Source organism: Diorhabda carinulata, chromosome 5 (genome assembly GCF_026250575.1).
Source record: "Diorhabda carinulata isolate Delta chromosome 5, icDioCari1.1, whole genome shotgun sequence".
NCBI lineage: Eukaryota > Metazoa > Arthropoda > Insecta > Coleoptera > Chrysomelidae > Diorhabda > Diorhabda carinulata.
In genome coordinates this window covers 8,647,187-8,670,882 of record NC_079464.1, presented here as the reverse complement: position 1 = coordinate 8,670,882, position 23,696 = coordinate 8,647,187, and the positions used below count along the sequence as shown (strand labels likewise).

The 23,696-nt window shown below is 31.8% G+C and overlaps 1 protein-coding gene across 1 annotated transcript; it reads right to left on the bottom strand.

Moving 5' to 3' along the window:
- Positions 1–2,713: 2,713 nt before the first annotated feature.
- On the bottom strand, positions 2,714–22,095 carry LOC130893813 (uncharacterized). The gene is made up of 9 exons (XM_057800209.1): positions 21,803–22,095; positions 20,162–20,211; positions 17,809–17,928; positions 15,873–16,013; positions 12,628–12,758; positions 12,278–12,486; positions 11,764–11,987; positions 10,687–10,847; positions 2,714–8,722 (listed from the first exon to the last, which is right to left on the bottom strand). The coding sequence occupies exons 1-9, from the start codon at positions 21,846–21,848 to the stop codon at positions 8,314–8,316; spliced, it is 1,491 nt and encodes a 496-aa protein (XP_057656192.1). The 5' UTR covers positions 21,849–22,095; the 3' UTR covers positions 2,714–8,313.
- Positions 22,096–23,696: the final 1,601 nt, after the last annotated feature.

Genomic DNA, 23,696 nt, shown 5'->3' with positions numbered 1-23,696 from the left:
CAAAAACATAACCTCATTGTTCTAGTGTGGTTTCTGCATATATGTAATACTCCTATAAAGACAGTTGGTATTGGAAAAAACGTCCCTAGGTTACGGTGCCGACGATTTTCATTTTCTCTCTCGTTAGACACACTTTATCTTTACTGCGCATGCTTGAGAATGCGCAGAAACGAGCTGGCCTCGGAGGATAGAGAAATCGTCATTCTGTCTTCCTTAATCGGCTTCCCCTTATAGAAACTGTCCATGTAGAAGTGTTACATATATGGGTTTGAGGATGCACATGGTAATTTAATAATTATAATTAAATAACTTTTCTGAGTGAAAGGCTAATAGAATTTGCTCGTGTTCATATAATATGATATTGTTTTCTGAAGGAAATGCTGACTCTCCAATAAAATAGAATGAAAACTTCTGGTTTTTAGGTAAATTGCTTTTGGTACATTTGGAATGCCTCACCAGAACATACTATCACTACCATATGATCCAACATCGATGTTTGTGAAACAGAAATCTGTTTTACAAAATTCCTTTATGATCTTAATATAATGATATTGAATTTGGAGAACACTCTATTTTGATATATTCGCTGTCAATTGCTCCTAAACAGTGAATCATGTTCCACTGAGACTACAACCTTAATTTCCCGGCAGGAGACTCTTCCTTGGGAAGTGGTATTCAACAACAAATAAATTTATTGAAAAAGATCAATTCGCATTAACTGCATATAAAAAGAGCACAATGAATAAAAACAGTTATTAATTAAAAACAACTCAGATTGGAAATCCGGGATGGTTGCAGCCCTCAACTGGATTCCCAGTCGTTGAGTTTATTTTGTTTGTGGTGTGGTTGAAACTCCAAACTGGCAGCTGTAGAACTACGAGAAAAAAATAAAATGATGAAGGAAACGAAAACACATATGGAAATTACTGAAGAATGAACGAGTAGAGTCAACAGATTTAAATAAAAGGAGCTTATGCTCCAGCATATAAAAAAAACTGAATTTATATTTTTTTAAATATAACCAAACAGGAATCTATTCTAAAATAAACTAAAAATATAAAATACGAATTTACACGGCATGTTACAAGAAAAAATTTATCAGATAGAAAATAGTCTTGTAGTGTTGGAGGTGATACTTACATAGGATGTAATACTTTCCATATAATTTCACATGTATCTAGTATAATTTCTCTGACAGTGGATTTTCCCATTTGAATTCTCCATGACAAGAACTGGTGACTAATTCCCTGAGATGTATATCTGAAAATATTTGCTAGAACTAACGGCATTTTTGCCTCAAAGACAAAATGGTACTTTCGACATAGTTAAAGCTAATCGACACTCAAAATATACAAGTTTTCTTATTGAATATTTTGTTAAGTCTCTCTTCAATAAGCTCAAAAGTTAGATGCTTTCTTGATTTAGCTATATTATAGTGTTTTCAAACAAAAAATAGGTTTTTATACTGTGTTCTGAACACATAAAAAAATGAAAAAGGAAATTCTCTTAGATCAGATTCGAAACCAGGACAGACATGAAACATTAACACTGAGCTGTCAGCGACGTGAATGTGTTTGGCGTATGCTTGTTTCTTAACGTACCATGGTGTGTGAAATAATTTTTGCATTGAAATAGCTTTTGGAGAAAAAAAGAAAAATTTTACTTAAAACTGTCAACATTATTGTGTGTTCAAATTTCTCAGTGTTTAATTTTTATGTTAAAAAACCAACCCAAAAACGGGTATAGAAAATGAAAGTGCAATCCTTTAACACTACCAGAAATAAGAAAAGCTGCTGAAGTTTCCTAATCAAATTTATTGCCGGAAAAGTCAAGGAAAGTATATAATATGGCATATAAATAATTAATACAATGGTTCTTTTCGGGTTACGCATTGTCTCTTCGACGAATAGAGCAAAAGTATCGGTAGTTATCAGATTTTGGCAGTATGAATGATGTAAAATCAAGTTTATTATTTTTACTGATCAGATAGAATAGATTAGCAGCATATATTTTGTAACAAATAGGTCATAATCTAGAAGATATTCCAAATATATTTTTTGTTTTTATCCAGATAATCACATTTAAAGTTTTTTATCAACCCATGCAAAAATTGATTTTACGCCTAACATTAAGAGGGGGATGAGATTATAAATTTTTTTGTGATGAACAATATGTCGAGAATATTGTGTACAAATATTAAGTCAATCGAGTAAAACTAACAGAGTTACAAAGTTTTAAACGACTGGCCTTGATACCTGATTTTTATACGTGGCCGGTAACCGCCGCTCGTTACCCCTGGCAGAAAGCAGCTACAATTTCCTTTGTTTTTCCGAATACCTTTCTTCGTCTGTGTATTGCTGGCATTGATGACTATGTAAATATACAAATTAATGTTCTTTTATTGACAGTATTATCACGTATGAAAAACTATCGATTTTCCCGAAAACGTCATTTTGAAGTTTTTCTTTTTTTTTCAAGGCGCCTCCGGTGATTCACCGTCACTGGCTTGTTTATCAATATTTTTCATTTAAAATTTTTTCTGACATACTTCAAAAGTTGTACAATAATATGTAATTAAACTTGTTATTTAGAGGGCATTGCTACTTAATCGCCCATATTATGCTAGATAGAAGTTCAGTCGTTGATGCTTGCCTTTAGAGATGGTTACTACACACAATTGACAAATTATGGAGTGGTTTCAAAACGCGAAAAATTGTATAACACCATACTTTATTTATGTCACACAATAAGTGCTACAATACAAAAATAATTTAAACAACTTTGCGTGCTTATAATAAAATTATATTAAATTTTTGGTATCTTGGCTATCAATAATTTGAACAGAAAATTTATCACATTGATTTTAAGTAGCATAAGCTTAATATAAAATGTAAATACTAATAAAATCAACTGATTAATAATGTTAGAATTCTAATAATAATAACAAAATTATAACAAACGAGAAAATATTCTAAAAATATCGAATACAGAGATTCACGAATGACCTTAAAATTATATTTTTTTTCGAGATAATTATCATGATTTTTTTTAAATCTAATATCTATCGGGTGGTGACTCAATCTAGGATCACTAGTGACCGAAAATAATGACAACTTTATGGAAATACGAGAACGTGTGAAATCGGGGAATAGAGCATACTCCAGTGACCAACGACTACTAAAGTCACGCGAGGAGCGGCTGCTAAACACGTGGGAATGAAAGATCTTAGGCCGAATATATGAACCTGTGTGCGAGCAAATCGTGTGGCGCAGCCGTTCAAACACCGATTTATACCGGCTTTATGAAGACCCCAGCCAGGGTGACAGAAGTCAAGAGGACCAAACTCAGATGGCTAGACCACTTGAAGCGTATTTCTGAGGAGCGGAGGTGCGCAAAGCGTACTGGCAGAAGAGGATATTCGGGAGCTAGGTATGAGGGGATGGAGACGCCGAGCGTTTTACCGCGATGACTGGAGGAATGTGGTGGGCGAGGCCAAGGCTCTTTGAGGGCCGTAGTGCCAGTGGTAGTAGTAGTAAGTGACTCAATATTAGGACCATACAAATTAGATATTGGAAGTCAGAACATCAGGTCTGTCAAATTATCGGGCCAACTTATAAAAAAATGATTTATGACAAGCTCAAAAACGGCCATTTTTAGGCCGTGAAATTCCCAGATTTCGCCGTTAATTATTTTTTTAAAAACTATTACACTCCTTTATATAATAATATGAAAATATAACTAAAACTAATTACATAGATAATTGTCACGGCACGTTATTTTCTTGAAGGGCAATTATCTATGCAGTTATTGTAAAAGGGGGAGCAGTATTCTAAGGGGTGGCCGGCTATCTTAATACTCAAGTTAACGGGATACCCGTTTTTTAAAAATAATTAACGGAATAAAATAGACACTTTTTGACAATTTTTCAGCTAGTGATTATTTACGGATAGTTGATCGGGGATTGCTTTAAATGGCTTGGGTTTTTGAATATTATCTGTTATCGATTCTAAAAAGCATTTTTCGGATTTATCATTAAATATTTGCTGGTCGCTCGAAAGAGCTTATAGATAATCCATTCAACCGATTTCAGGGCACTTGTTATTTTCATTTGACTGAAAAGTGTATGAATGAGTTCATTTGCCACTACAAACATCCATTCCCGGCTTTCCATGAGTTTAAGGAGGGAGTTAAATGTTTTTCAACTGCTTTGAACAATACACAACATGCTTATTATTATAAAATCAACTGTAAACAAGAATAAATAGTAATATTTGGAAATATTTAAATGCTTATCAGTTTTAATATTCTTCAAAGTGTATCTATAGGTTATAAAAAATTTGACATCCAATTCATTTATAAAAATAACTGCTTTTATACAAGGCACTGCAACAAGACAACTTTTGTCACACGAGCTAGCTCAGAAACAAAATTTAACGAATTTTTGAATACCTCAAACATCAACAGTTAAATATTTACCATTATTAATCGGTTTATATAGAAGGTAATTAAAAAAATCAGGAAATTCTTTCAATAAACTTTTTGGTAAAAGCATTTTTTCCACTTAGTGAAAAAGAAAAACTGTAATACACATTTTAATTAGATTTCTAAACTAAAAACTCATACTATATAAATAAAATTGGAATTAATCAGCTACATTATTATTACATAAACATTCTATAATAATAAACGATCTATTTTTTAGCGAAGCTGTTTAAATAATGAAAAAATAAGGTAAATGATCAAATTTTCATTTTGTCGTTTGGAGAAAAAGTGATTTTTAGATTTTTCGTGATGAATAGTGTTGTTTTTAGGATTTTTGATATAAAATTAGTTTAAAATAACAGGTAAAAATTGACGCCTTAACCTGTTTCAATCTTTATTAAAATATTCAGAATGAAAAACCTTTTTCCAGTCTGAAAAAAAAGTCACTAAAACCAGATGATGTACTAGTTGTCTCTTTCCGACATATGCTTACGAAAACATTCTTAACCTTTCCAATAATATCTGGTTGCAGCAACCAGTACGAGAATAACGATTCCATTTCTTTTCATATTTTGAATATTGAACAATAAAAGTATTTGATATAATATATTGAATATAGGAACAATACATAAAATAAAATAAAACCAATATTACAAATTACCTGAGAACAGAGGGACGAAATTACCAAACAAATGCAAAAAGAAACTGAATTCCACGTCTTACACCCATAAGGGTAAAAAAGACATAAATAAATATTTTTTTAATTTGCTAGTTTGAGACTATATTATTTTTTACTTGTTTATCTTTTTCGTTTTTACTTATTGCTAATATTTTAACATATCTAAGTATACACATCAACGTTCATGCTAGCTGGCGACATAGCAGCGAAACCATATTAAAAAGTATCGAATAATAATTAGAGAAGTGCACGAAAGTCAGTTACTTACGACGTTTTTAAGTCTGGAAATGTGACTTGAAAGACATACAGTTTCTGGAAAAGACCATTTGCTTAAACATGTGAAGAACTGAAACTTATATGTCTTGAAAACCATTATATTCTTTCGTTTATATTTCCATAAAGTTCTCTTAAATAAAAATTGTTTCATTATAAGCAATACCTGACAACAGAACCATACAAAATTATATTAGAATTACATAAATTCACATCCCGCTGTGCCAGTGGCGCATGATTTTGAATGTTTTTATGCACCGATAATGTTGCTGATTAATTTCATTTTTAGTTTGTTAGATTATAAAGAAAAACTTTGTGAAATAATGAAATATGTTTTCAAAGAAAATATGATGAAATATTTATTATTGGTTTTGCACCAATAGATAAATATTTAAATTACAAAAAGCTTTCATAAATATTTGGAAGTTTTGACAAATATTTTCAAAACGGCAAGCACAAAATGAAAATGAGGAAATTATTTTTAAAGTGGGAATGAGGCTCTATTTTATTCAATTTTTTTTGATGTTATTTTCTTTTTAAATAGCATCATCCCATAATGAGAATAATTAAAAAAAAATTTTACCCGCAATTTTTAGAACAAATATTATACATTTCAAAGTTCCTATAACTGTAGATTCACTGGTAGTTTGATTTACCAGTTAAAACCTGATAAACCCTATAAGATAAGATAAGTCTTAAGAAGCAGAAAGAGTTATGACACATAGAAATATAAATTAGTAGATCGGAGTAGAAATAGTGGCGTCATTTTTTTTTTAGAAAATAATATGTGTAAGTATTTGGCCTATTCAGGGAAAAATATATAACTTAAAAATGTATCTTAATAGTTTCATAAGTGCACTTTAAAGGAAATTATAAAGTGTTATCTAACAGTGAATTAATTATTATACAAAATATTTTCCTAAAAACAAAAAAAAAACTTGATAAAAAATTATTTCAGTAACTTCGATTAGACAAATATAGAAAATAAAAAGGAAACGAGCAAAAGTATACATAGTCCAGGAAATGCAGCATTTTGACTCGCAATTTTTTCATCCTGCCTGGATTAACTTGAAATTTTCACAGAAGGTAGGGAATAGTCCAAGGATCATTTTCAATATCATGCCACCATACACTAAAACCTTGAAGGTGGTTGCCACTACCAAAACAAGTTTTTTTCAATAATATTGGAAAGTAAAAATGAGAAAAATCACGGAAAATATGTGAAAGTCATCATATACTATTTTAGGTTGAACTTCAATTGCGAATAATCTTTAACCGAGTTGGCTTGGTGAAAAACTATTTCAGACCGTTAAATTTCATATAAAAATTTTTTTACTACACAATAATTCGTTGAAATACAATAAAATTCCAAAAAAACAATTTCCCGTGTAATTTGAATGGAAAATCAATACCACCTCTAAATATTTATATTAAGAGCTTTAACTTTACCATTATTTTTCGTCATTTTGAATATATTGAATAATGTTATAAATATTATATTTTGCCAATAACAAACTTTATTATTATTACTGAAGATAAATAAAAAAAATCTCGGTCTTCACGACATAAAGTCATAGACACCTGTAAATATTATATGCAAAATCAAAATATCGGAAAACTAGTACCAATCAATTTTTTAGAAAATTATATTTGTCAACTTTGTTTAGACCGATCAATAATATATAGAAGGTATAAAATGAGATTTTATGATTACAAAAAAAGATAACGGATATCGAGGAATCTGCACTAAATAGAGAAAAAAATGCCCTAGTATATTCAAGAATTCATTTGTTAAAATACCTATTGGGACACAAGGAACCTGCAATATTAATAATTTATTTCTCTAACTTCATTCCACTATTTATAATCCGAAAATTCTTGGGGTTCACGATTCATGCGGGTTGCATTTTTGCCCCTGTGACGCGAGCATTATCTAGCGTTCAAATACGACAACTGGGCGTTGGAAATATTGTTGATGCGTTTTTCGTAAACAGACCATGGTGATCATAACATCATACCTTTGTTCTTCAATTCTATCAAAGAATTACTGAAAGATGATGATCTATGTGAACTGTATTTATAGGACAGAAAGACTAAAAAATTAGTCGTTAGGCGCATGAAATTTGTATCAACTATCCGACCACTCATGTACATTAAATGCTATCAAACATTACGCCAAATTTCGTTTTTTAGTCTTTTCAAAAGCCTAAATTGACGGAAAACATTTCATATAAGTCCCCCTAGAGTATCAGATGTCCTCCTCTCTGCGCAAGGGGACATACTAGTTCGGCGTTCCCCCTCTATGGTAAATGGAACTTTATTTTTCTTGTCATCTTGATTTCGTTTTCAGCTTCCTTTTGTAAGTTAGCCCCTTGCATCATGAAATCCAGCGGGGGCAGAAGAAAAGTGACTACGATGTCGAGTTTTTTCCTGGAGCGAGTAGGGTCTTGTCTACTGTGTGGCTCATTTTGTTATTAAACTTTGATTTTCGCCAGAGGCCGAAAAGCGATGAACTACCACCTGAAAAACATCGGATAAACTCTCGACAGCTCTTATCGCTTCTGTAAAGAACCAAATTATATCGCCGAACATCTTCTTTGTGAGTGTGAAGGATAGTACCAAGCACTATTACCTATAGTGCTTTTTTTACATCACTCTCACTCTCCTGAACTTTCTTATGATGAGTCAAAAAGCTATACTTCATTAAATAATAATCACTAGCAATGCCCCGGTATGTCCTCTATTCTTGCATCCACAATATGGCCGACGCCTGGTTGTCAATAGATGAGGCTCGCTTCGCGTCGCCCTGACGGGACCTCGTGTACCCCAAGAATTAGAAGCAGATTTATGCATTTAAACGCCTATTACTGCTTGATAATCTAAAAATTGCGTCTATTTTTAGCTTGTCGTTTTCTCCATACCAAAAACGCAACCAATAAAGCAACCAAAGCTAGTACAAGTAGTACTATTATAACAATGAAAGCTGTATTAGTACCGATATTTGGCGAACCCAAAATTTCCATTATACCAAATAAGACAACAATATTATTTTCTTTATCGAATGTAATTGTACGAGCCACTTTATTGAATTGAAAGTTTATTGGTAGAAAATTTTGATTTAAGGTAATTGGTAGAGTCTGGGCGACGTCTGGTTGTTTATCGTCCACAGATATTGTTAAATTTTTAAACGTCAACTTAGGTGAATTGGCAGATGATACAACAAGACCGCAGAAAAAGATGTCAGCTTCCTGCGTCAAAATATTCGTCTTATTCTGTAGTATAATCCACCTAGAGACAAAAAAAAATGAGTTTTATAAAAAGTAAAACACAATTTAGTAAATACGACCCCCTTCCCATTTCAGTTTACGCCACTATTGATATTTTCATTCTATAATAATGAAAATTTATCTAACTCATATCATGGTACAAATTTTGTTGGAAATATTACACAACTTCCTGTTGACATTTTGGAACTTTTACACCACTCACAATTACACTGTCTGACGCGCGTATCGACACAGATATTGCTGTTCTATTGATTCATCATTCCGAATATAATAAAATGTTCTTGCTCCGGCCAGGAAAAGTTGCCAAAGCTGATAAAGAAACTAGGGCATATTGAACAATACATAAATATATATACAATACCAATGAAAAACTCTGTTAACAATTGTAGAATGACATTACTTTATGCCATAGCCTTCAAATATTTTATCAAAAAAATTCGGATAGGAACCAGTTAAAAGAAGGAAATGTACAATTCAAGTTATATACAGGCCCAAGAAGAGGAAAGAAGAAATTGACAATCGAATAATATCTCGTCAAAATCTGTTTTGAAATTTTAATTTGGCAGAGGTCCCCCCAACCAACTGGACAACATGTTTTGACAGTCTGTTATCAGGTATGTTCTCTAATTATCATTACTTAGCCAAAATAAAGCTTTATGCACTTTTTGGGTACAAGAGTGGATTGAACGCAAAATGGATCCATTAGCCTATGGTTGGTAACGAGGGGGCATTTTATTCCTATATCCCCAACAAAAGAAATTACTCTTTTTGATATTTTAAAAAAACTAAGTTTAAGATAATTATAGAAACCACTTGTTATGCTAATTACATTGAAATAAGGGATCAGGATCATTAGGATTCAATATTGAAAAACACTAAAACAACCAAATAATTTTTCAACTTATATCGTATGTCGTAAAAGATTTAAGAAAAGGCATTATTCGGGCTATTTGCAAAGAACATCAGGCTTTCTTTTCAGACTATATAAAAAAAAGTTTCCAGCATCGGTTGTAGTCTGGAGCACCATATTAACAAAAAGATGCATTTTATTGGAAGAATTTTGAAAACAAATAAATTTTTGGGACATTTCATGGAAATTTTTTGTATTTCAACAAAATGAAGCAGGATCCAAAAAGTATTGAAAAGGATGAAAGATTTCGGCATCCCACTTTTGGAATTGATTTCGACTAGCCTGATTCATCACCAATAAAAACATTGGAGCATGAATTGCCAAATATTTTTCGAAAAATCCCGCGGGAATAGAAAATAAACTTATAAATATATGGGACTCATTTACACTGTAACGAAATATAGAGGTAATGTTACCCAATGTTGAATGGAAATTCATAATTGTTCAATTCCAACTATTTCTTTCTTAAATATATTTTTCAAAGAATAAAACGCAGGAAGTTCATGCATCATTTATATTTCAAATCTTTAAATACGTTTTTTTTTAAATATCAATAGGTCAACTGGAATGAGAAGAAACTCCACTAGTTTAACTAGAATGAGACCCATAAATAAAATTGTATAAATTTTTGATATGAAATAAATTATTCACCAGTATTGATAATTTTGTTTTTATGACTCTATTATTAACAAACATTCCACCAACACTTCCAATTACATTGGGAACTAGATGTGATAGGTTCGAAGAAGCAAAATAGGCAGTGGAATTGTAACAGTTAGTATAGTATGTTTATTTTTGCTGTTACATTTAATAAAATATTATTTGCATATAATGAAGTGAATTCATACCACAAACCAACGAAATTTATTGAAATAAACAATTAAATTTACCCTCTCTGAATGTAAAATAATTAAAAAATTATTATGGTCCACTCCAATACCACTAAAGATGTTTCAATTGATACTTACTTTCATATTGGAACTAGATTTATTTTTGGAATAACTTATTTGTAACATTTCAATTTGCTTTCGGAATACCTTACAAAAAATACTTACTGGTAAGGTGCTATGGAATCTGCAGATAATTCAGCCTTGAAGTTACAACATCTTTTATCAATACAATGTTTTCCTTCTACAATTGTTTGATTAAACGTTGTCGGTAAGTTAATGTATTCCAAATTCATTTTTGGTATTTCACCAAATATTGTAGATTTAACCTGTTAATAAAATATATTATTATTGGGAAAAGCAATTGTGTATATATATTGATTAAAAATGATCTTTTTATTATCATTATTCTTCTAGAGACAATTATGTTAGTTTGTTTTGATACTCAATAGACGCCACAGAAACACAGTAGAGTTGCTATACAAGCCATAACGGTTGAAAACGCTTGTGCTGGAGTGCAAGAGAGTCCTACAGAATTTGGTTAATGATGGCTGCAAGTTTCAGCTCGTATGCAAGGCCAGACTGGGGTCGGCGAACTCACCGATGGGCCCAGAACCCATCCTTGGTGTGGCTAAAAGAGTTGCTATCGCGTCTCCCAACGGTCTACTCCCAAAGCGGGCTCGGCAGAGATGGATAGAGACACCTGGATGAGACAAGCAAACGCACATTTAGATGGACCTCGTGCGTCTCATATTAAACACAACTGCTCCAACTAAACAGGCGCGAAATCCGACTAATGATCCGATTTCTAGCCGGACACTACCATCTATAACGCAAACTCCACACCATGGACTTTACAGACGATCCGGAGTACCGTTGGTGCATGGAGGAGGTCGAAACTGCTGATAATCATCTTAAAATTGAGTTACAAAGTGCCCAAGACAATATTTTAGATTACTTAGGAAACACCCTGTATATGAAGATATAAATTAGGATAATGTTTGATGCAATTTTTTTATATCAACCCTTCAATTATTAATAATCAGGTACGGCCTTGTTTTTATTTTGTTTTCAAGTAGTTGATAGCTTTTATCAACGACTGCTATCGCTCACCACAAACAATAAAGGAAACCAGCTTCTTATCATTCGATTTCAATTTTTCTAAATGTTTGTTATTAATTTCTTATAGTACAACAAATAGTCGAAGGTATATTTTAAATATTATATAAAATAATTGAACCTTACATTTATTATCGAAGATGATGACATTGGTTTTATTGGAATTTCTTTAATTAAAATTCCTCCGATGGCGTTGCCATTAGGAACATTGGCGGCATTAAAAGCAATCACACTGGTACCATTACTGTAAAATATACCAGATCCTCCGTAATTTAACTCCACGTCATTATAATCTGCTACTATTAAATTAACTCCGTTAGAAATTGCAAATCCTTGACTTAAACTTACACCTGGAATAGAAAATGTGCGTTTATTTATTTGTAGTAGTAGTAAGGAAAAAAAGGTACTATGGAAGTAGGAGCCGAGTCCGAGGTATAACGTTAACGAAAAAGATGTATTTTTTAAAACATATTTATGAAACTATTTTGGTGATCTCGAGCATACATTGTTTCTTAATAATTAATAATTTCTCATAATTGATCTGTTTGTGACAGTTTTTTCCACGTTTCCGAAAATTTCTTGAGATGGATTTTGAGTCTAGGCACCTAGCGGGAATAACGTAAATTACACAATTACTCACTGATATTCAAAGGTAGGTTATTCTTAGTTGCTGCTGTAACAATAACGTTATCAGATTTTGATGCATCTGGGATCCCATAAACTAAATCGGTTCCATATAACAACGCAAACACCACAGACTGATTTTGAAAAGTAGCAGTAAAAGTGCAAGGATTAGCATTTGGACCTCTTTCAAAATTTGTACCATTAACAATGTGATGTTTCCTGCATCTAAAACAGAGCAATAAAAGTTCGTGACTTCTTCGAAACACATATTAGTTGATTAGAGGAATTAGTACGAAAGTAGGAATATCTGAAACTAGTATTTAAATTTATATTTCACATAAAATTGTCTTTAAACATTATTCTTACTTCGACTTTAACACACCATTCGGATCAATTACAATGTCAGTGGAAAAATAGGTGTTATTATCTTCTTCTATTAGATTAGCTACAACGTAATAGTTATTTTTTGCTGCACACGCTAAAATTGCTAAATTTTGCTAAAAAGAAAAGTTAAATTAATGAACAAAAAATCAATATCATTGAAAAGTGTAAACTTGAAGTATATTATAAGAAGTAAATAGTAAGGTACAGAGGTCGAATATGGCCAATTGCCAGTATTGCTGTAGCTAAATTGAAATGTTACATGAGCTTTGCATTTTTATTTTTGGGACATGTGTGAGGAGTCAATAGAAGCTTAACCTCAAGTTTGTGGGGTCACCCATCTTGGAAAAAGAAGTGCAAACACTTTTTTCGCGATATCTCAGAAAATATGCGTCTTACAAAAAATTCGTAGAAACGTAATCTGTTGCAAATTGTTTTGCCTACAAATATGTTCAACTTTTTGCGCTAAATTTAAAATTAAAGAAGTTACAAGCAAAAAAGTATAATTTTTTATAAAAATTTTCTTTATTGTTCTATACCTTTTTTACACATTTTACAAAAAAATAGCTCAGACCAGATCTTTTGAGGAAGATTTTTCTCCATATTTTTTTTTTAAATTTCATTCATTAAAAACTTAAAAAAAATGTTTAACTTATTTTTGGTTTTTTTTATTGCAAATATATACTTAAAAAATTTTTTTCTACAACTTCACTTATTCATTCTTAACATTTACTTTTCAAAATCTTCAAAAGGGCACACATCTGGTCAGTTATATACCCCTTTAAGTTTTATGTGTGGAAATCACAGAATTTGTTGTTGAATAAGTTAGTTTTTTCTTGTATTTTTACAGTTGTCAGAAGTCATTAACGTTATTACGGTGTAGGGCATTTGTACTTTGATGTTTAGTTTAAAAAAAAGTTCAATGTGATTTGAGAATATCTTAATCAAAATGAAATGTAGATTGACCGTAAATATGGCCGTCGTTTGGCTGTCAAAACGATTTGTTCGCGTTCGATACCGCATAATTTGATAATCGCTCCAAAAAAGCTCGTCTGAATTGGTGTAAAGATGTGCTGAAAAATTGAATTGTAGTGAACTCGAAAATAAACAACAATCGACTGTATAGATTTTTTAAAACGAGCCAAATCCAAAAAAAGTTGTTGAAGCATTTCTCAGCAAATGGTCGCCAGTTTTTTTTTTCGGAATTACTGGACGCGTCGCCCCCGTTTCATTAGAGCAACGTAAAACTGAATTCTGAATTGCACACCAGCATTTTTTTGCCAGAAGTGTTCGAAAAAATCAAGGAAACCAAACGCAGTAGACGATTCATCATCCACCACGACAATGCGAGCTCTCACTCATCAGTTCAAAGAAAAACGTTTTTGAATAGTCAAAACATCGAATTTACGGGTCATCCGCCGTACAGTCATTGTTTGGCACCCAATGATTTCTTTTCATTCCCGCAGGTCAAAAATAAATTGCGATATCAACATTTTTCTACAACTGAAGAAGCGTTTGTTTCCTTATATATATAAAATAGCTCAACAGGCCTTATAGGTCCATGACTTGAAGTTTATTTACTGCTTTTCTTCAACTCATTTTGTTCACGACTGCATTGCGCAAATTTGCTATCCCTAACTTCTGTTAAGTCTTCCATTCATGCATCTACGTGGACGCCATCTTCTTCTTTTTGCGCTTTTTCCACTTGTTAAGGCTCTTTTCCCCCAATTTTTTTCTTCCATTCTGGTTATATCTTCCAACCAACGCAGTATATTAGCCCTTACTATGTAGTCGATCTCTATCTGACCATATAACCTTTTAATCTCTGCATTCGTTCATCTTCTTCATTCATCTTGTTCCAATCGTATCCTTCCAAAAAATTTTCTTAACACCCCTTTCTCCCATGCATTTAGCCTTTTTTCCACTTTCTTATTCATGACCTAGCATTCACTATCATATAACACAGTAGATTGTGTAACTGTCCTGTAAATTCTTAGCTTCACTACCCTTGAGATATATTTGGATCTTAACAGGTTTCCTACAGCATCAACTATTGCCTCTTGTTAATCTCTTGTCGAATTCTTTAATTTCGTCCCCGGTAATTGTTACCGTCACTACCAGGTATTCAAACTCATGTACTCTATCGAATCGGAACTTCTTGTTTTGGTCTGTTGGGATTTTTAATTGGTTGTCACTTAAATAATCCAAATATTTATTGTCGTTGACATGTAGGCCATATCTTTTTGCTGTCTTTTCAAAAAGTAAAAACATTTTTTGTAGTTTCTGTTTTGGTTTGTTACGAGCAATACATCATCTGCATATGCCAGTACTTGCTTTCTGCTATTATAAATCATTTCCTGGATTCGTAATCCACTATCCCTGAGAATCACCTCTAGTATGGAAATAAAAAACTGTTTTTAACAGGTTGCCCTGTTTTAAGCCTTTTTTTGTTTAGAATTTTTCGGATGAGCTTCCTTCTATCGCTACTTTGTTTTCGGTTTTGTTTTAGTGTCATTTTCTAAGTTGGAATTTCTGGAACTGTTGGGGATATTCACACTGATTACACCACCACTCACAATTACATTGTTAGACAGTGTAATTGTGAGTGTTGGTGTAAGCAGTGTATTCAGTAGCGTTATTATCACACATTGTATTAATATCTTATTCCAAGTTTTGCTAAGCTTGGTTATATTGAATCATATGCTGGTTTAAAGTCGATAAATAATAGCTCGAAATTCAGTCCCTGCTCATAGCTGTCATTCTGTATTGTTTTTAACACAAAAATTTTATCCTTTCTTCATATTCCTCTACTTGTTCGTCCAAGTATTTATTTGACCTGCTTCGTATGATTCTCGCTAAAACTTTATACACAACAACCAGTAAGGTAATGCCCTGCAGTCAGCCTTATCTCCTTTCTTATGCATGGGACAAATAATTGCTTTGTCCAATTGGTTTGGCATCCATTCTAGTTCCCAGATTTTGTTTAATATGTTTTCTTACTGTTTGGTTATATTTTCTTAAGTAATAATAAAACATTTTTCTGTTAAAGTGCAGAGACAAAATGAATTTTCCTAATAATAATTAGAAAATTATGCTTTTTAATATTACCTACGAGATAAGAGCATTTTTAGCCTGGATCACTCCACGCCAAGAATATCTTATAAAAAATGCAAGGAAATCGTTAACATTTTACAATTTTAAAAAGAGTAATAGATAATAAGATAACTTGCCTCTGATACTGTACCATTGGTAGTGCATAACATATCTCCAACTTTGCCAATATTCACACTAAACGATTTTAGAACCCTCGCCGATTCAAATTCGGCTTTTATATTTGTAAGTGCATATTCAGGAAGTATAAAAATGTCGGACTAAAACAAAGATAAAATTATTAATATATACATCTGAAAATAATATAATCATACACTTTAAAAACGATAATTATGATTTTTTGCTGTCAAAAATCTGTTTCTAAACGAATTTAGACATTTATCGATAAATATTGAGTAGGTTCAAATGATATTCGTTTATACTTATTTACGTTATAAGTCTGGGAAGTAATTTAGTACGGTACGAGAAGATGTTTATGAACGAGGCGACGAATGAGCCGAGTCAAAAATATATAATCGAGTACTGTGATAATAACTTCACGGATGTATAGTTTGGCAAAGCCAGGAGTGAATGTCGAGAAACATACTAGAGGCATAAGGTTAAAAGTACTAAATTCTGTACCCCAGAATAAAATATATATTAAGTAACATTCCTTAATTATTCGGGAGACGTAAATGGAGGTATTAATAGTATTTATTACTACTTAATAATATATTGTGAGAATTCCAAAATTTTAAACTTAATCCGGAAGTATGTGGCAATAGCAACACGTTATTGAACTTTTTTAATGTCCTTTATAGGTTTATTTTTTGATGCTTCCCGGTGCAAAAAATAAATTATATTTGCCAAAATTTCTCGACTCTGTCCAGTCAAAACTTTTCTTTTCGCTTTTGATTTGAATTCCCTTTTATATCACTGTAAGAATATCTTTATTTTGCACCAGTAAATATTTTTCTCGGTATCCAGTAAAAACAATGAAAGTAGGTGTCCACGCAGTGCTCTTTACTATCTAACAGACATAATAGAACTGACAATAGTAGTCAAGTATAACTGTTTGAGGGACCGTACTAATCCCTACTACTATCATCTAGTAACGCGTATTGACGGCGTGGCTATTTCAAATTCATTCCTGTATTTGCCAAAGTCAATATCAAAATATGTTTTTTTTCATATTGTTTTCGGTTTTAAATAAAAAGCAAAATTATACTAAAATATGAAATGTTTGCTTCAGAAGGACTTTCTAATTATTTCAAATTGGATTGGAAGAATTTAAGTGTACTGTAAAGTACAAGGATACCGTAAAGTGCCATTTTCCGGACTCAAATTAGTAATGTAATGTCGATTTCACAGTACAGTGCAGTGTCACACACTGTCACATTCAATCATATGCTGATGACACTCAGGTTCTACACGACTTTGATCCTGCAGATCCAGTTGCATCAGCTACACACCTAAATAGAGATATGTCAAGTATTCTTGAATATTCCACTGAACATAATCTAAAGCTGAATGCAAATAAGACTGAAGTTTTGTTCTCAGAGACGTAGAGAAAATTTGCAACAAAATTCAAAATTGTTGGGTAGTGAGACATGGGTAATAAAATCATTTGCTAAGAATTTAGGACTAATTCTAGATGTGGACTTGAGGTTTAAAAAGCACTTAAAGATACTCTTGAAGAAAAGCTATGCTAAGATGGAACTTGCTTTGAGAATCTTTAATATTGTAATTCTTAGCTACTGCAATGTTGTTTACTATTCATGTCTTGACATGGCATCGAAAGAACATGTGCAATATGTACAAAACGTGTGTTACAGATTTATTCTGAAGCAAAGAAAGTATGACCATATTTCTGTCAAAATTGATGAAATAAATTGGTTAAAAATGTCGAATGTTGTGAACCCTCATTTTATCTCAAGAAAGTTTATAACATTCGGCACTACCAACTGTCATTGGTGCTTTTTATAAAATCTAACCCTAAATATGATATCAACCATTTTTAGATACGTAAATGTTTGAACGTTTTTAATTGAATCAGTCTAATAAAAATAAATTTACCTCGTTTTTATTGGCATTCATTATTTGTACTGTAAGATTCAAATTATCTTTTAATTGTTCATCCGGAGTAGCATATATGGATGGATTTGGTTTGTATAGCACCACACCAGCACGATAACTCTGAAATATTATTAATAAAATCAAAATTTATATAATACAATGTAGCAATTACAAAATTTTTTAGTAAATAAAAATAATAGGAATACACCAACTATATAGTAATGACGTATATTCACTTATACTAAATATTCTGGCAAACCGAATTCTATTGTTTTTGAATTTGGTACCAGTGAGACCTGTCACTTTTTCTTTATGGCTTTAATGCACAATCTTCTGAGATGAAAGGTTTTTTTTACAAATACGACGATGGTCCTAGAAGTACCTTGCCTGACTTAGAGATGGCGGTAGATGCTTGGAAAATACCACTGTAGTAAAAAGTATACAATCTATACAGCATATGTTCCAAGGGGCCATGTTGTTTAGTATTTGTTTGGCAGCTATCAATAGTGAACGTTCTCAGTAAATTTGTAAACATTGAAAGAAATGGTCATCATTATGGGATACAATACTTTTATTTGAAAGGCATTAGTCCAACCAATATAAAAGCTGAACCAGATTCTACTATGGGTGAGACTGCTCCTTCGTTATCAGCTAGCAAACGTCGGAAGCATTTCAACAAGTGTGAATTTTGGACATGAGAAAGCTGTGCGCAAGAAGGATCGTGAAGATGTTTCCTTAAGTGTTTGGCAATATTTCACAGAAATACAGCCAAATTTTTGCACTGTTTTATAGCCAAGGATGAAATGTGGGTCCATCACTTAATACCCGAAACAGAAGCACAATCAAAACAATGGACTGAAAAGGGAGAACAGGATCCAAAAATGGCAAAAACCGTTCCATCTGCAGGCAAGGTCATAGCGTCGGTTTCTTGGGATGCGCGTGGGATAATTTTCAATGAATATCTTGAAAAAGGAAAATCTATCAAAGTCGAGTATTATTCGAATTTATTGCAACGTCTGAGTGAAACAATCAAGCAAAAACAGCTGCATTTGGCTAAGGAGAAAATGTTGTTTCCTCAAGAAAATGTACCAGCTCACAAATTCGTTATTGCAATGGCCAAAATTAATGAATTAAAGTTTGAATTGCTACCTCATGCACCCATTAGCCTGATTTAACCCCCCCCCCCCCCCCCCGATTTATTTCTGCTCCCAAACTTGAAAACCTGGCTTGGTTTTCAAGGATTTTTCAAAATTTTTGTTTTTTCTTTGTTGGATATAGATATACTAAAATCTAAGGGGTTGGTACGAGCGTGACATAAAAGATCTATTGTGTCTTCCCTTTGCTAGATCTGGGCTGGACAGCTCTTTGCACAATTTCAGTGCATTAGTTAATGCTATTAGTTGAAAGCGTGTTTAACATTTTCATTCTCACTAAGTGTCGTCTTTCTAATTCTTTTCACTTCTTAACAATATTGAGAAGCTCTAGGAAAAACCTGGCAGTTTTAGGAATAGCATTGTTGCCAGAAGTACTTCAGACTGAGTTTATAATGATTATTTTACTAAATCTGCCTTTGAATTTCATGATAATAGACAAGTTCGCATATCTTTGCTGTTGGACAAGTCTTCATGGCTCCTAAAAGCTTGTCTCTACATCTTTTCTCATTGTCTGTTTTTTGAGTTTTATCGACCAAGAGATTACTCTTAGGTTATTACCAGCCCTATAATCATGGTGTACATCCTTGGCAGAATACGTAGGCTATATTCCCACTTATTTCCTACTATTTTTTTGCATACCATGATGGCTATTATGGCTATCTTGAAGATATGCTCATTGTACAAAATTTAATTTTACTACCCAAAGTGATTCCCACATATTTGTCTTCTTTCAAAGTCACCCCATGATTTCAATAAAATGTATCTTTCAACTTTCTTTTCAATCCGGTGACACCAGTTGATTTGTATTAAAACAGTAGCCCTCATTAAAATTTGTTTAGATGACGTTTCATATAAGTTATACAAAAACTATAGAGTATTGATTTCATTATTTATTTGATGAAATTTTATCACTGTTTGATGATTCATGACTTCTGTGATACATGAACTTTTGAAATGAAGTTCTTACTGAATATAACTATTTTATAGAATGGTATGACTTTGATTTTTTTCTTTATTAGAGTTTATTTAATCTAGTATAATGTTCAACAATTCTACTTCTCACTTGACAAATATCAATAAACTCAATGCAATTTGCAAAAATTGCGAAAGGAAACTGGACAAGTAACTATTTAAGAATCTTATATAATTTTAGTGGAGATATGAGTTTAAATATTGATTATCTGAGATAAAGAACATACCTGTCCATCAACAATTGCAAAAGTAACAACAGTTAAATATAGCACAGTAGCTGAAACAAAAAATCTAACATTAGATTACAATATTGCAATATTACAAACAGTATTTTAAAATTTTCTCATGTCAAGAACTTACTAGTCATAATGGCTTATTTGATTAAGATAGACATGAATAAAGCATGCTAGGGATTATAAAAATTGATTGTAAGAGAATCAAGTGGATAAGACAAAGGACTCAGGTTACAGATGGTATCTATGGTGTAAAAGCACTTAAGGTAAAATTACCAAGGCCAAACAGTGTACTTATATACCATACTTTCTAGTTTTAATCTCAAAATTAAGAAACTATCATTGTAATCTTTGTAATTTTGAAGTAATAACCATAACTGCAAGGCTTGAAATTTTTTTTAAATGAGGGCCGTGTCAATTTTGGCTACACATATTTTTGGTTCGTATCAGTGGTTTACATGCTACAGATACAATGAGGAATATGTTGTATAACAAAGTTGACAAAACTAAATTTGAGCAAAAATACAAACTGCTCTGTTAATTTTCACATTTCTAAGATTGGCATGGAGCAAAGAGCAGATGTTTTCTGCTCTGTCTGCCTGCGGAAATGGTATACCTCTAGCAACTGCTACTTAACAGGATTGGCATGGAGCAAGAAGCAGATGTCTTCTACTCTATCTGCCTGTGGAAATGGTATACCTCTAACAACTGCTACAAAGCAGTTCAATGTACCGAGAACCTACCCTTTGAGGAAAATTTCATGAAAAATATTGTTAGTGAAAAAAAAAATCAAACCTTTTCCAATGTTTCCTCCAGAACAAGAAGATAATTGTTGAATGGATTGAATTTATGGCAAAGAGGAGGTTTCCAATAACAAAGATAAATTCAATATCTTGTGCTAGGAAACTAGCAACTGAGTTAAAAATGATTATATAAATTAGCAGCTTAATCAAAATTTAACTAAAAGTTTTCAAAAAATAATTTTTACTAAAGTACCTACATAAAACCTGCATTTGTCAGATACTAATAAAGATTTTTTATATCTTTCATTTAAATAATTAGAATTATACTATTTTTCAACATTTTATTTATTTCAATTTATTATTCGTCATACCTCTAGTACTTGGTGATGTCTGACTTTGGTCATGCCATGCAATCCAAAACAATAAAAACCTTCTGAACTTCTAATTATATCAGTTTACTTAGTACTAACTACCTTATAGTACCTCAGTGAAAATGGAAGATATTCATTATGTTTTTTTTTAATTTAAAATTTTTTTTACAAGAAATATCGTCACTAAAGTGTCTGCTACTGGTGCTCTTACCTTATGTGAGAAGAAATAACAATAGATGAACCACAAGAATAATGCAATGTAACACACACAACATAAAAAGACCCAGAAGAGGACCTAACTTGAAGTGACCATGATATTAGAAAATTAGGCGGGGCAATGTGTGCCAACAATAGACAAAAATTGGCTCAATTGAACGATGAATTTATAAGGGAGGCCACTACGTGAAAAATCATTTGAGTAAGGCTACATATGATCAAGATAGAATACAGTATATGACATTCACAACAAAAATAATATGAATTTAATATTGATGATAATGTTCGTTGTAAAAATGAATTACCTTTAAAAATATCCATTGTTTTTAAGAATTTCTGTGCGACTATCATCCAACTACTTTTAGGTATCCTTCAATTTTTTTGGTTATAAAGTTACGTTATAAATGGTTCAATAATTTACATACAAGTAAGCCCGAGAGAGTAGAAAATTGCAAACCTACAGTCTTTTAATCACTGAAAACTATCTGGAAGCCGGAAATTGGGTTTTCTATAACACACCTCAATATTTCAAATAATAGGAATATTTCAATCCCTGTCACTTTATAACAATCTCGAAACACGTCGATTTCGATTCTCCAGACGAGTAATAATCGAAAAGTAATCGATTACTCTTACATTTCGGAACTGTTTTTTGAACTAAAAAAAATTATGTTTGAATACTATAATAATTTCGAAAAATGGAATTCACAAAAATACAGAAAATGATATGGATTCAGGGAATGATATATCGGCCAATCACACTGTAAGGTAAGGAAGAAAACGATACGAAGTAAAAGTATTCGAGAACGATTTTTCGATTTTTGGCACCAAAATGTAAACACAAAGAAATAAAATTTATTGAATTTGTAGTTACAAAAAATATCGTAAAAATACGCTAGTAAAACATGTCTTATAAGAACACTACTATTAATAATTATATATATTTCAATAATACATATTCATAATTATAGGGACATATATTTCCAAGGTAGTTCAAAATGTTATGATCTATAAATAGTTGTAGATTAACCTACAGCATAATCAAGTTCCTTTGCCCGATAAAATTGTTTATATACTTAGTCATAGCTTGATTCCAATAAAACTAACAAAGTTCATATTTATACATATACAATTTAATTTGCATAATATAAATTACAAATATTCATTAACTGTTTCAGTATGGGACTAAATTGATAAAATAATTTGATATGGAAGCAGTTTGTGCTTACAATAGGAATACATTTTAAATATTATGCATGAGTTAGGGTCATGTAATATCAGGATAAAATACATTTGGGACATTGGGGCTTTAGGGTTGGAGTACTTTTTTAAATGGCAAACCAATTAAATAGAATATGTTTTGAGAAATATTACCAATATTAGTTATCAATAAAAATGCTGCATGATAAGAGGATCGATGACAGCCATGTAATAATTACATACTAGAGTTAATTGTGGTTTAACAAATTCAAAGTTTGATTGAAAAATTCTTTACCTACGATCACGTACTAAAATGAAGAATTCATATGATTTGCGTTCAAGTCAATATTTCGATTTTTCGTAGAGATCCTTTCACTTGCTCTCAAAAATATATAGAATGATCTCCATTTTTTATGAACCATTTTATACAAATAGAGTCGATAAACAATCGAAAATAAATAGTAAATGTTAAATTTCAATGATTTGGAGGCAACTGCTAGAGAAATGTTAATCATTTTTTGAAAACAGAAAAGTTCGGTCATTCTGATTCCAAATTAGTGTGTTCATAGAGCGTGTATTAGATTTATGTTGTTCCCATAAGAAAGCTCAAGCTTTGAACATTCTTGTGTGGTTGAAATTAAATTAAAAGCATTTAAGCTTTATATGGAGCAAGACACTGTGCAATAAATTGCATATAATTAATACTGTACATTCTTTGACATTAAGTAATGCTCTTGCTGTTTCATTTTGGTTGCCACTAATCAAAACCAAACTGTATGGGTAGGTATCAAAGTGCAACCAAAATCACGAACCAAAGAAGGTTACATTTATTATATGAGAGAGGAAAGAGGTTAGATTTACAAAAGTGCTCCAACAAATCACCGGATTGGTTGGAGTACTTGGTTTTTAAGCCACAAGTAACTAGATTTATCAAAAAAAATATATTGAACAACACCGATAAAAATGCAATTGCAAGATTTTTGTTATATCGATCAGCTG